This window comes from Podarcis raffonei, chromosome 7, assembly GCF_027172205.1.
Source record: "Podarcis raffonei isolate rPodRaf1 chromosome 7, rPodRaf1.pri, whole genome shotgun sequence".
Taxonomy (NCBI): Eukaryota; Metazoa; Chordata; class Lepidosauria; order Squamata; family Lacertidae; genus Podarcis; species Podarcis raffonei.
Genome location: NC_070608.1, coordinates 18,554,132 through 18,567,820, shown reverse-complemented (window position 1 = coordinate 18,567,820; position 13,689 = coordinate 18,554,132). Strand labels below are relative to the sequence as shown.

The 13,689-nt window shown below is 41.1% G+C and overlaps 1 protein-coding gene across 4 annotated transcripts in view; it reads right to left on the bottom strand.

The window, feature by feature from the left end:
• Positions 1 to 13,689, bottom strand: part of CSMD3 (CUB and Sushi multiple domains 3) — a 594,298-nt gene that overhangs the window by 398,195 nt on the left and 182,414 nt on the right. For all 4 annotated transcript variants that reach the window (XM_053395420.1, XM_053395417.1, XM_053395418.1 and 1 more), the window contains exon 5: positions 5,227 to 5,434. In XM_053395420.1, coding sequence (XP_053251395.1) covers positions 5,227 to 5,434 — 208 coding nt within the window. The remainder of the gene's footprint in view (positions 1 to 5,226; positions 5,435 to 13,689) is intronic.

The window sequence follows — 13,689 nt, the reverse complement described above, 5'->3', positions numbered from 1 at the left end:
AATGTTGGGTCTTCAGGTTACTTATTAGAGAAAAAATGTCAAGCCAATTCACAAGGGGAGGTTCACTGCTAAATGACTGAAAATTCAAGTGATGTCTTGCAATGAGTGGCACAGTTATAGATCAAGCACTACAGATAGAGTGTTGATATCACCTCAAAATATAATACTTTCCAGTAGGAAAAATTCACCTGAAAGTCATTGAGAGGTGTGATAGGTAAGAACAAAAAAAGTGGAACTGTTAGTTTTTCTGGCCCAGCCCACTCACTGACAATGGCTCTCCAAGGACTCAGTCAACAGCCTTTCCCAGCCTTTCAAGTTCAGATTCTTTTGAAACTAGAGATGCAATAGGTTTAACCTGGGACCATATGTATGTCAGGAGTTCAGCCTACACTCAAGTAGGACCCTGGCAGAGACACATGCCCGACTGGCATGTTCTCTCCCTTCTGGTCTATCGTCCAGGAGCTTCAAAAGCTTTCTTCTGCCCGAACATCACAGCGACCAATGCCATCCAACACCGGCACACTTAGGGATCCGCAGAGTTTGACCTCAGCAACTCAGCATTTTGGCTAATCTACTTTATTTACATATAAACACACACGGAGCACTGCAACATGGCTCCCTCTCTCTGTAGCATCAGACAGCAAAGAGAAAAAAGAACAAAGGACAATAGTCCCACTTCATGGAACACAGTAACACAAACATCCTGTCTCCGTCACTTCCCACTCTGTGGAGTCAAAACATACACCGTCATGTGAAAGACAAAAATCCCATGACTGCAATCATGATGCAGGAATTCTAACATCGTATGGGCTATACCACTGAACTACAGGTCTGCCCCTTTCTTGCATAGATTTTGTGTCGTAATTTGAAAAGTTCAAGAAATGTGTTTTGATGCAGAGCTGTGTGCAGATAGCGTCTCAACATTCTGCATCGTGTTTCTGGGAAGAGAAGGAGGGACTATTGCACCAGATTTCACCTGAAGGCAACCCCCCCCCTACAACAGTTTCTTGGGAGTGGGGCTAAATATTAGCAGAGGCTGTACCAAGACTTCTTACACACACACAAATTATGTTTTGCAGCTATTGGAAGTTAACAGCAGAAACCCCGTGCCACCATTTTGCATCTTCCACACTGCATATGAACAAAAGAAGAGTCTCTTGGATCAGATGAATGGCCCATCTAGTCACAGCAGCCAACCTGTGAAAAGCCTGCAAGCAGGGTATGAATGCAATATCACTCTCTGCACTTTTGATTTCCAACAACAGTTATTCAGAGGTACACTGCCTCTCTCAGTGGAGATAAAACATAGCCATCATGGCAAGGATTCAACCATGTTTTACTCAGAGCTGACCCACTGAAATTAATGAACATAACTAAGTTAGGTCCGTTATTTTCTGTACGTCTACTCTTAACATAGTTGAATAATGCCCAGGCTGGATCTAGACACACCAATGAATTGTTTCAGTTAAATGCATTGTAAACTCATACAAGGAAATCTGGTAGGGAAAGATGGGACTCTACAGCGCCATCTGGTGTCACAGTGTTGTATCGCATATACAACACATATAAAATGCTTTTTCTTTACCAATCTAGCTGAGTCCCCAATGTCATTTCAGGGCATTGGGCAGGGGGTGACTGCCACAAAAGAATGTTGGATCATTTTTGAAGAAAATTCTACAAAGTGGCCTTTTTATGTATGGGGAAAAGAAAAGAAAAAAATCAGAAAAAGTTATATTTTAAAGTGGCTGTGCTGTAAGTAACTGTCTTAGCACCAATGACAATAGCAACTCTAACTAGTGAACATAACTCATAGTGTAGCCAAGGACATTTTTTCCTACTAAAACTAACATGAATTTTCATTATTCCTGGAGGTTTTTGTAGCAGAGATATGGAACTATTTTTATATTACTATTGTCATTAGGAATAACTAAATGTGCTGGATTGGCTACTTACGACATGTTTTAAAAAATGTACTCAGCCACTGAGACAATGGACTCACTCCTCAACCTATGTTTCCCTCTGAGTTATTTTTCAAATGTATTATTTAGTAAAATCCCACTCTGTATGTAGCACCCTGAAAAACTAGTGGTACATTGAAACCCCTCTGCAACTCCTGGAGGCAATCCAGCACAAGATTGAGAAACACAGCACAGGTGAGTAATCAATCATAATTGATATTCCCTGTTTGAGAAGCGAAACCAATGTTTACCACAGCTGGGTAATATATGTGCCACAGAGTGTAAGATAGAATTATTTCATCTTAAAAACAAATCCCTTAAAACAACAACACAGAAGACTGGCATAGCCCTTTGTCAACCATCTCACATGGGGCAAGTTGGAGAAGACGTTCGACACAGAACTGAGACAATCTAATTGTGCTTTTAGAGTTAATGACATAATTAAGATCTGCCCTAAGTACTTAGCACTGCAAGGAAAAGAAAAAGAATCCAACCTTGAACTATACAATAGCTGAGTACAAATTGTACATTTTCAGTGTAGAAGCATCTGCCATGTTGAGTGGCCTCCTTTTAGAAATACGGTACATTGCCCTCTGCTTTGTGTTTTTGGCATATGCTAAAGACTTTCCTGTTCACCCAAGCATTCCCCGGATTGCTGACATTGTTTAGTGCACTTGCTTTCTCACTGTGGAGATTAGACAATGTGCAGTACGACTGCATTTTATTGTATTGCTTTCTGTTTTTATTATTCATCGTACAGTATTATCATTTGCACACCGTTTCGGTAATCTAAACTGATCAGCAATACATACATGTTTCTAAATATAGGCAAATATATTTCTGAACTTGTAGGTGTCTAATTTTATCTCCTGTCTGTAAAATGTGCCTCTGATGCAAACAGTAAGGGCTCCGATAGCAGCATTTTAAGAAACTGCTCACATGAATTTCGGCATTACAAAACAATTCTCATTCTGAGAAACCCTCAGACCATGAACACACAAAGTAAGCTGCACACCAAGGATGTGAAAACTTCTTTCACCTCAAGGGCCCCATTTCTTCCTGGACATCCTTTTGGGGGGCTACATCATGCTTTGGTGGGCAAGACCAGAAGCAACAGATGTGACTCTTTTTACAGTAATTACATTCTAGCCATAAAAAGTATATGCACACACCTCCACCATCCTCTGTCCTTGCTAACAAGAGGCACCATCATAAATCAGTGACACATTCTAGCCAGGCAAAAACACTTAGAGTATCGAGCAGGGACAGTAAGATTTGTGTGGGTTGGGAGACACATATCCTGAGGAAAATACCATGGTTCCCCTAACTACATAGGCCGGGGGGGGGGGTCACCTTTAGCCTGAAGGCCTGAGGTTCCCCATCCCTTCTTTAAAATGTGATTGGCTATTTGGGTGGTTGAGGAAGATACCAGATTCTGCCCTACCACTTCCCTTTGGTGTCCAAAAAGCTAGTCTTAGCATCTTTTATTTTAAGTGATTCTTGTTTGCTCCATTGGATCAGCATAAGAGAGTACTGAGAAAGTCAATCTCATTAGCAGTTGTCTGATAATCAAGTTTTAGAAATCTGTTGGGGTGTTGCTTTGTTTTTGTTTTGTTATTTTGCCAAGCATATGGAGGTGTTTTGCATCCTGTAATACATTAGATTGATGGTAATAAAAACAGTTCACCCCAAACACCACAACCCAGGATTGCTGAACACACACATACAGAAAATGTGCACTGAGTTGTATTTGAGTAACTGACCATTTTTAGGGTCAAATAAGATGTGATAGAGGAGGTACGTGATCAAATCAACACAAGTCTTTTTCCTTGGTTAAAAGCACCCCAGAAAACATTAGCTTTGGTCAAGAACATGTTGCAGTTCTGCATGATGAGAGGTGGGCTGAAATTTGTCAGATACCTGTTTCAGGAGTCACGATTCAACCCACAAAACCACTTGGGAAATGAAGGGGCTTACAATTGCAGTATGTGTGTGCCTTTACTGGCAACTTCTGTAATACAGCAGCAGCAGAGTTGGCTGCTGGCAGCTTTATTTGTTATGTGATTTCTTACTCTCCCTTCACCGTAAGGTTCCAGAGTAGGTTGCAACAATGTAAAAATACAATATTGAGAACAGTAAAAATACCATATTTCCCCATGTATAAGACTATATTTCCCCCCAAATTTTTAAAGGCTAAAATTGGAGGTCGTCTTATACACAGAAAGTTTAAAATTTCATTTCTTAATTTTGGACTCGAAAAAATAGGGGTCGCCTTATACATGGGGGTGTCTTATAGACGGAAAAATACGGTAAGTTGCAATGTGAAAAATGGGATGTCTCTATCCTAAAGTGTCCCTATCAAGTAGGAATAACGACAGCCAGAGTTCTTGTGTTGCAACTGCAACACCAAAGCAAATGTTGTTGTTGTTTTTTTGCTTTGTTAATGCAAGAAAGAAGAAGAAAGAGGGCAAGGTAAGAATCTTCCCTGCAACAAATAATTTCACACACCCTTAATTATTTTGCCCCTCTGCTTTAACTTCGTTTGGGTGATTTGAGCAAAATGCTCCATATGCACACAAATAGGACAAGCTGCTGAAGGAAAACAAAAGGATACCAGACTAGACATGGCTGGCCCACCCATAAGGCAACATGATGTTACCACCTTAAATGGTAGGATGCACAGGGGAAGCCAATATGATCTCCAAGGAATGCATCACCTGCTGTAGCTGCCATGGAAATCAAACACTGTGCTCTGCCTCTCTGACTTTCTAGCTTGATATTTTACTTCTAGATAACACCACAGCCAAATTCAATTCTAAAACTCTGGCTTTTGTCCTTCTTGAGACCCACCCATTTGCCGTCTTGCACAGAGCCCCCTTAATCCTCAATTCTCTTAATGGCACATCACCAAGGCAACTCCTGGACTCGGGTTCAGGAAGCTTGCCTGACTTGATTAGCTTTTAACAATAGCTGGATCCAGAGATTATAGAAGTCTGGCACCCACAAACTCGTAACACAATGTTGAAGGAGCGTCTCCACCCCCATCGTTCTACCCAGACACTGAGGTCCAGCACCGAGGGCCTTCTGGCGGTTCCCTCACTGCGAGAAGCCAAGTTACAGGGAACCAGGCAGAGGGCCTTCTAGGTAGTGGCACCCGCCCTGTGTAATGGCCTCCCACCAGATGTCAAAGAGAACAACAACTACAATTTTGTAGTTGTTAATATACAACAATTTTGCAGAAGTTAATATACAACAATGAATCACTCACCATATTGTTGGCGGCTCAGAACCTTCTATTTCCAGGTAATCGTATTTCTCTTCCATCTGAAAATCTGTAAAAATGAGTGAAATGGTGTCCCCAGGCTCGGCCACAATGGTCCACGTGCACTCTGCATTATTGTGGTATTCATTAGGGAAATTTGGGCTAGAAACGATGCCACTGGATCCTCTCATTGTCCCTCCACATGCATCCTCCGCTGTTGAAAAGAACAAAAAGGAGGCACAAGTTAGAAGACAGTAATTCATAGCAGGTGTTTCATGTTAAACTAAATGCATGGGTAAGATAGATATCAATCATTTTGCAGAATTTGGCAGTATAGGAGTGTTGGGGCAGAGTATCAACTTGCCAGCGCAAAGGATATCAGAGTTTTGTTGGTATTTTTTTTGTGAATGGAGCAGTAACTTGCTGCAACCTACCCAAATTGCCATCAATTTCATTCTGAAAACAGCCACTCAGCAACTGACCAAGGGTATCAAGTTCAGCTCTTGATTTTCTCCATTCCTAAGACTGACAAAACATTCCCTCACCCTTTTATGCTCTCAGGTGGTTTGGCTTTTGTCAGGCATTTGGCTTATTGGGAACCCAAGTTGCAATGGCCTGCTCTTGTAATTTTTATTACAATAGAAATTAGGTCAGCCTTCATTTGCCAGCCCCATCCTCACCTGAAAAATATTATACTCTGATCTACTAGTGTTCTGATGAATAGTTTACGGTTATTATCTTGAATGTCATGTCCCTTGCACTCCTGTACTCATGCTTTTTACTACGGAGCCATTTTAATAAAGGAGACGTTTTTTCAACACGGCACATATTTCAAAGGATGGCTCTATAAAGTGCTTCTTTCTGAGAAACATGTTCTGCATTATAATACATTCAAGGATGAGACTCCAGACTACACTCAGCTTTTTATTGTATGACCCTTGGGGTCCCAGTTCTGAAAAGTAAATGTAGGAAAAGATTTAAAATATGAAAATAATTGCATTGCTGTTGTTGGGCCCCAGTGATTTATATCCACAGTGTGAAATGCTGGGAGCGCAAGCCTCTCTAAATGTCATGTTTTCTGCACATCGGAACTCCAAATCCCAAGCCACGTGTGCTTTGATCGAGAGAGGAGGAGTTGCATAAGGAAATTTCTGAATGAGGATTTAGACAAATTCATGGAGGTGAAGGCTATTGATGGCTACTAGCCATGATGGCTATGCTCTGCCACCACAGCTGGAGGCAGTAATGCTTCTGAATACCAGTTGCTGGAAACCACAGGACTGGAGAGCAGAGGCGTAGGAAGGTCAGGTGGTACCCGGTGCAGAAAATTTCTTGTCACCTGTTATGTACTGAGTTGAATGGGATCCAAAAGGCAGCAGTCTGATTGGTCCTAGAACAATAGGATTCAGAATGCAGCAGTCTGATTGGTCCTAGAACAATGCAGCACTATGATTGGTTGGCAGGAACCACCCAATCATGCCCCAGATAGAAGTGAATCCACAACCTGATTGGCTTACAGTAGAATTCCGGAATTAGCCAATCATGTGCAGCCCATTGTGTAAATAATGTATATAAAGCAGATACTTTAAGGGGACATTCATTCATTCCTCCTCACCACTATGAGCTGAATAAAGAGCATGAAATCACTTTGCGACTCTGAGTATATTTCATCACCCCTCCCCATTCTTTTTTGTCTTTCATATTTTCTTACAAAGGAATGTGGATTCTGAGCCTCTGATAACAAGTAGGCGACTATGGACAGATACGTAAATCTACAGGATGGATTGTGTTTTGGTTTGTGTTATTTTATTTATATTTATTGTTTATTTATTTAATAAAATTTATTTTTAAAAACCTGCAAAGTGGTTTACCAAAAAACAAACAAACAAACAACAACAACACAGCAATAAAATCAAGAAAAATTAACAATCCTTCTTTAAAACATACAAAAGCTAAAATATTAAGATTAAAATTACTTCAACTTCCTAAGCATCTAGGTATGCTTGCCTAAAGAAGAATGCTTTTAGCAGGTGCCCGAAAAGAGTCTAGCAAAAGCACGTGCTTTGTTGAAATTTCAGCCTTCACGACATAGGAAAATGGCCAAGTAAACAGCTATTTTCGTGGAGGAGGGTCAAGATATTAACTGATATGCATGGAATTTCATATGTAGCTATATAATCCCTAGTATGGTAAGATAAGACCTTTGGAGCAGGCATTTTAAGAAAAAAGTTTTTTATGAACCACCCTAGTAGGGCAGTAATTGTTCCTTGATAATTTGTCATCCCCCTCCATGATGGCACCCGGGGAGCCACCCCCTTTCCTACACCCCTGCTAGAGAGTATTCCTGTGCTCAAATCCTGCTTGCTGGTTTCCCACAAACTTCTGGCTGGCCACTGTGAGGAAATCCATAGCCTCAAATACCAACAGCAGTACATAGTCTAATACCAAATTTATTAGGACCAGGATATCAGGAATCCTAGCTTGTGGTTTTTTAATAGTAACTTGATAGATTATGACTACACTAATTTAAATCCAGGTCTCTTCATCTAGTTCAAATAATGGCTCTAAGAACAGCAAACACAGTAAACTAAACTATTAATGCCAGTTTTAAAATTGGAAAAAAATACATGAGCCAAGAACATTGTAAAATCTAGTATTTGATGTGGTTCATGCTGTATTAGTTCATCTCATAAGAGACTTTGCACATGACACGAATGCAAAAAGAAAGAGTACAGCAAAATTTCAGCAGCACACTGCTTGTCTTCTTAATCCCATAATGGTTAGGCATTACTGTTAAAGAAGCCCTTGCTTTTATCTTAAGATAAAGTGTCTCTTATGACAAAATACTTTCAAGATTCCAGTCTCCTTTCACTTCTGTGTGAGTGTAATTAGTCAGAGAATTTAAAATTCCGCTTCTAGAATGTGATTTCCGATTATCGCTTTCTCCCAGAAGCTACAAATATGACTTGACCTATTCAGGATAGACTTTCAGCCAAATTACAGTGATTGCTTGGTCAGCTCTTTATTTTTCTTCTTCTGCCAAAAATGTATCTGCCAAAGTTCCACTTTATAGAATCATAGAATTGTAGAGTTGGAAGGGACCCTGAGGAACATCTACTCCATCCCCCGGCAACGCAGGAATCTCAACTAAAGCATCCATGACAGATGGCAATCCAACCTCTGTTTGAAAACCTCCAAAGAAGGTTCACTGCCTTCTGAGGGAGTCTGCTCCACTGTTGAACAACTCTTACCACCTTACCATCTCCTAATGTTTAGTCAGAATCACCTTTATTATAACTAGAAACAATTGGTTCAGGTCCTACTCTCTGGAGGAGAAGAAAACAAGCTTGCTCCATCATCCATGTGACAGCCCTTTAGATATTTGAAGATGGCTATCATATCTCCTCTCAGTCTCCTCTTTCCCGTACTAAACATACTCAACTCCCTCAACTGTTCCTCATAAGGCTTGGTTTCCAGACCCTTGATCGTCATAGTTGCTCTCTTCTGCACACTTCCCTTAATTTGTGTAATTGAGTCCCTCCTGCAAGCCCCTCTACCCTCTTGCCTGTCCTGTCCATTGATGGAAGTCTACTTACTTCTTCAGGTTTCCCAACAGGCAGAAGAATGCAAATATATGTGTTCCCTCTTTAAGACAGAACAGTGCAAATTACCCCTTAGTTTACTTTAGTCTGATGGTGAACAGTTTAATTTATGATTTCTAATTTGCAATCAGCACACTAAACTTTGGCCTGGTTAATTTAAAAGGTGAACACAAGAGCACCACCTTTGAATTATTGTATATAAAAATCACATTTGCTTTCTTTAAAATATAGATTGATTAAGTCATGTATGCCCTCTGCTTAACCGTTGTAATGATTTATCACTACAAATTGGATTTGGTGAGTAATGATAAACTGTAATTTATTGCACCAGTTGTAAAGGGCACATAAAGCAATTTGGGTCGGGCAAAACATTTCTCAAAAATGAAAATAGTTCTCTCCCCCCCCCAAAAAAAATCACAAATTCCTACTCTTTGTGAGTTAACTTACCCTTCACATTCCCTTCATGCCGGCTACTAACAATAACTCTGTACAAAGCTCTCTGCATACAAAATGGTGGCATTCTTTACCATACTGACAGTATGGAAATGAGTGCAATACATCAGGTTTTGGAATGGGAAGAGACCCCATTACCTGAATGAAAGAATGAGGGCAACTGAAGATTGGATGGCTAGGACACTAATCAGAAACACAAGGATGGGGGAATGGGTGTCCCACCAACTAGTCTAGGGAATGGAATAAATTCATACTATGTCCAGAAACTGCTGGTAAAAATATCTTGTTTTCATTTTGCCTTTGTGCTGACCTTAACAGCCCAGTGGTGTACAGCCCAGTGAACATAGATTAGCTATAAGCAGCACAACAGCACCCATTTAGTACTTACTATCAGGGTTGTTTATGAATGATAAGAAGGTAGATTTACCCACCCTTTCTGCATATGACTAAGTGAGAAGTTACTGATCCATATTAATGATTCTAAGCAAAAAGAAGAGAAGAAGAGGAGTTTGGATTTGATATCCCGCTTTATCACTACCCAAAGGAGTCTCAAAGCAGCTAACATTCTCCTTTCCCTTCCTCCCCCACAACAAACACTCTGTGAGGTGAGTGAGGCTGAGAGATTTCAGAGAAGTGTGACTAGCCCAAGGTCACCCAGCAGCTGCATGTGGAGGAGCGGGGAAGCGAACCCGGTTCCCCAGATTATGAGTCCACCGCTCTTAATCACTACACCACAATAGCTCTCAAAGTGGGAAGTGGTGGTTCTTCTAGATAAAAGTAGCAGTTATTTCAAGCTAACCAAGGCAAAGTGTGGTCCTCTGCACATTACATAAAGGACTGTCATATTTTCTTCAGTGATTAGGTGAAGAACCTAAGACCACCTTCCAAATAATACCCTTGTTCACATTTCCTGTCACCTAATCGGCAAGCATCAGACCCCAGCAGATAGTTACTTTCCATCCTCCAATGTGTTCTCCCAGTGCCAGGTACTTAACTGTTGACTTGAACAGTTAGCACATGCAATATGACAACCTGGTAGTCTCCCTTTAGTGACAGAGACTGCAGCAGTGAAGTAATCTGGGAGCCTTATAGCCAACAGCGCCATGGTGGGGTTAGATTATGATGATTCCCAGGTTGCCATTCCCTGCTTTGTCCAGTGGTTAAGAAGGCAATAGGAAATCTGTGCCCTGGGCCCTGAATGGAGCTGTTTGGCATTTCTCAGCCAGATCCTCTATTTCATCAATCTGGTAGCTTCACAGAAAGGCTTTATTGATCCTATTTCTCACAACATGCCAGCTGCTTATGTGGATCTTCTCTTCCCAACACCCCTGAATGAACGCACCCTCAGCTCTTCATACATCTCATTATGTCAAAATCCACAGATCCAAACCCAGACTAAACAAAGGTGAACTTTACACTTGCAGAAGAAAGGCCAGCATTTTCAGTCTTGCTTTTGGAGTTTGTTTCCTTGTGTTCCTTTTCTCCCCCCAGGTGAAGTCATTTCATATTGATAAATGCAAAGCCTCAAAACTGCAATGCAGCAGGTTTACATGTCTATTTTAGTACCTTGAAAAAATGGATTAAAAATGGATCCTCTGGTTGCTGTGAAAAGGCTTTAATTACACCTATCATGATTGATCGTCTTTTCCGTTTTCAAAATGCCACACACAAACAGGGCAATCATCTGTTTACAAAAAAATAATAATTCTGAAAAATGCATTTTGTTAAATAGTGCAAGTAATACCTGAACTCATTTTAAGATATGGGCCTTATGCCATCCGTGAGAGAGAGGGTGGGATGGGAGTAGGGGAAGGTGATGAAGAGAGAAGGAAGGAAGAAGGGCAAATGTTCAGGTACACTAAGAATTGCATTTATGTAACTGTTTTGTGCAACAAAGGTTGATTGCATAACTTGGATACATAAATCCAGAAATCTAAAATGTATGACCAACCAATTAGGCATCACCTATATGCTGCTGACCTGGTCACTCAGTGCCTTGGACACTGTTGTCTGGCTCTCACTGATAAACGTTCTTTTCCCTTCCCACTTGTTTGTCCAGCACCCATATAATATCAACTCACTGGCTATTGTTTAAAGTTACCTTTCAGTTGTACTCAAGGCAACTTGGAACAATATTTAAAAACACATTAGCACAATTCAACACATGGCGCTTTGAACTGATCTAAGACTTTTAAAGGGATACCCTTTTAAGTTTGTTGAAGCTCAAGCAACGAAGAGTCTTGAAGTAATTTGAAGTGAGAAAGGGAGTGAAAGAGAGAGGGGGGAGAGAAGGGATAGCAGAGAGCAGGACAGAGGAAATAAAAGTTGGTGGCAAAGAGAAAGGGGGTCCCCCTGACCATCAGCCTCACTGCATGAGGCCCCTAACATATAAAGCCTGACAGAATGTGGCCCTCAGCAGATTCCCCACCTTGGCTAAGAGAATGAGGGAAAACATGTATGAGATGATACCCATCAAGATATATAGGAATATAGGAACTCCTGACCGTTAGGTCCAGTCGTGAATGACTCTGGGGTCGCGGTGCTCATCTCACTTTAGTGGCCGAGGGAGCCGGCGTACAGCTTCCGGGTCATGTGGCCAGCATGACTAAGCCGCTTCTGGCAAACCAGAGCAGCACACGGAAACACCGTTTACCTTCCCGCCAGAGCAGTATCTATTTATCTACTTGCACTGTGTGCTTTCAAACTGCGAGGTTGGCAGGAGCAGGAACCGAGCAACGGGAGCTCACCCCGTTGCGGGAATTCGAACCGCCAACCTTCTGATCGGCAAGCCCTAGGCTCTGTGGTTTAACCCACTAGTGCCACCCGGATCCCAATATATAGGAATATAACCAGCAGCAATAGAGAAATGATGCAGAACATTTCCCCAAAGAAACTGTAGTTAAAGACAGTGCCCAGGTAAATAAAGCCATTTTTGCAGCATAGCTAAAATGGAGCTACAGAAGCCTATCAGGGTCCCTTGAAGAATCTATTCCAGGTCCATGATGACATGGAAAATGTGTAATGGTATTAAATGGGAAAGTAGCTCCCCCCACACACTAAATGATTAGCTGTAGTAAAACCTATCAACACATTTCACAGTGTAGCAGTGCTTGTATCCTGGCCTGCAGTATAGCTGCCCAGGCTGCAGCGCTGCCTTATAGGAAAGGCACATGGTAACCAATGGCTACTGGCTTTAACTGAAAGCAGTCTAGGATAAGTAACCCAAGTTCAAGAAGTTTGCTATAATTTTTGTTATCAGATCATCCATACTTGTAGTCAACATCAAACTTTGGCTTTCAGTGTTACAGATTGATAGAATTTCAGCAGAAGAGTTGTTTCAGTGCCTGAGAACTTGCAATATCAATAGTGACTTAGAATCATCTATCATATGCACAGGGGTGATCTGTGGTTCTGTAAATTTCCAGCACATGAAAATAAGCAGAAGGCATGAAAAAAGACATCCAAAAGAAATCATATTATTTTGGTTGTCAACCGAGGTCACGTTGCATGAAATGGCAATTTCTGTGGGATGCAGTACTGATTGCACAATGGAGAAACAGAACAAGGAGGCTGGCTGCCACCTGGACTATTGTTACCACAACTAGGGAATAAAAGCTTTAGGAACATAATGCTGAGTCTTTAAATCTCATAGAAGAATAGAGCATGGAGAAGTGTTCTTGGCGTAATGACACAGAACGATTAAGAATGAAGAAATTCACGAGCTAGCAAGCTAGAAAGATTAACTGACAGTCAAATTAAGCGTCTTGCATCTGGAATGGCAAGTGGCTTCCCAGGAAATTGTTGCATTAGAGACTTAAGGATTTTAATAAGGAAACTCATTGCCCAGTTGAGGTTGGGACTTAGTCTAGTGATCTGCTGAGGACTGTGCACAATCTCAGATCTCAGAACCCTTTTCAGCATTGAAGGGAATTCAAACAGATCCTGCAATTGGCAGGCAGTGCAAATCATTTGGAATAACCAGACCTTGTATGAGCACAACTCATTGAAGTTCCCCACTCAGTTGTGGATCAAACTCCTCTTACAGATGAATCAGAGAAAGATATTGTTATATTCTGTTGACTTATTTGCAACTCCAGAAATACAATTTTTGTCTTCAGAAATGATATTCATGTATATTTTCTGCATTGCTTCATTGAAAACATCAGTGGGGAACCATAAACTCAGTAGTAGAGAAAAAGCTTTGCATGCAAAAATTCCAAGGTTCACTTTATAGCATCTCCAGCTAAGGCAAGAGTGGAGAACCTACAGACATCCTGATGTTGCTGGACTACAAGTTCAGTTATCCCTGACCAATTGGCTGATCTGAGCTGGAGTCCAAGAATACCTGGAGGTCCACAGTAGCGATGGATGAATCTGTCAATTTCAGTTTCTCTCAATTCCTAATTTTTCCAAA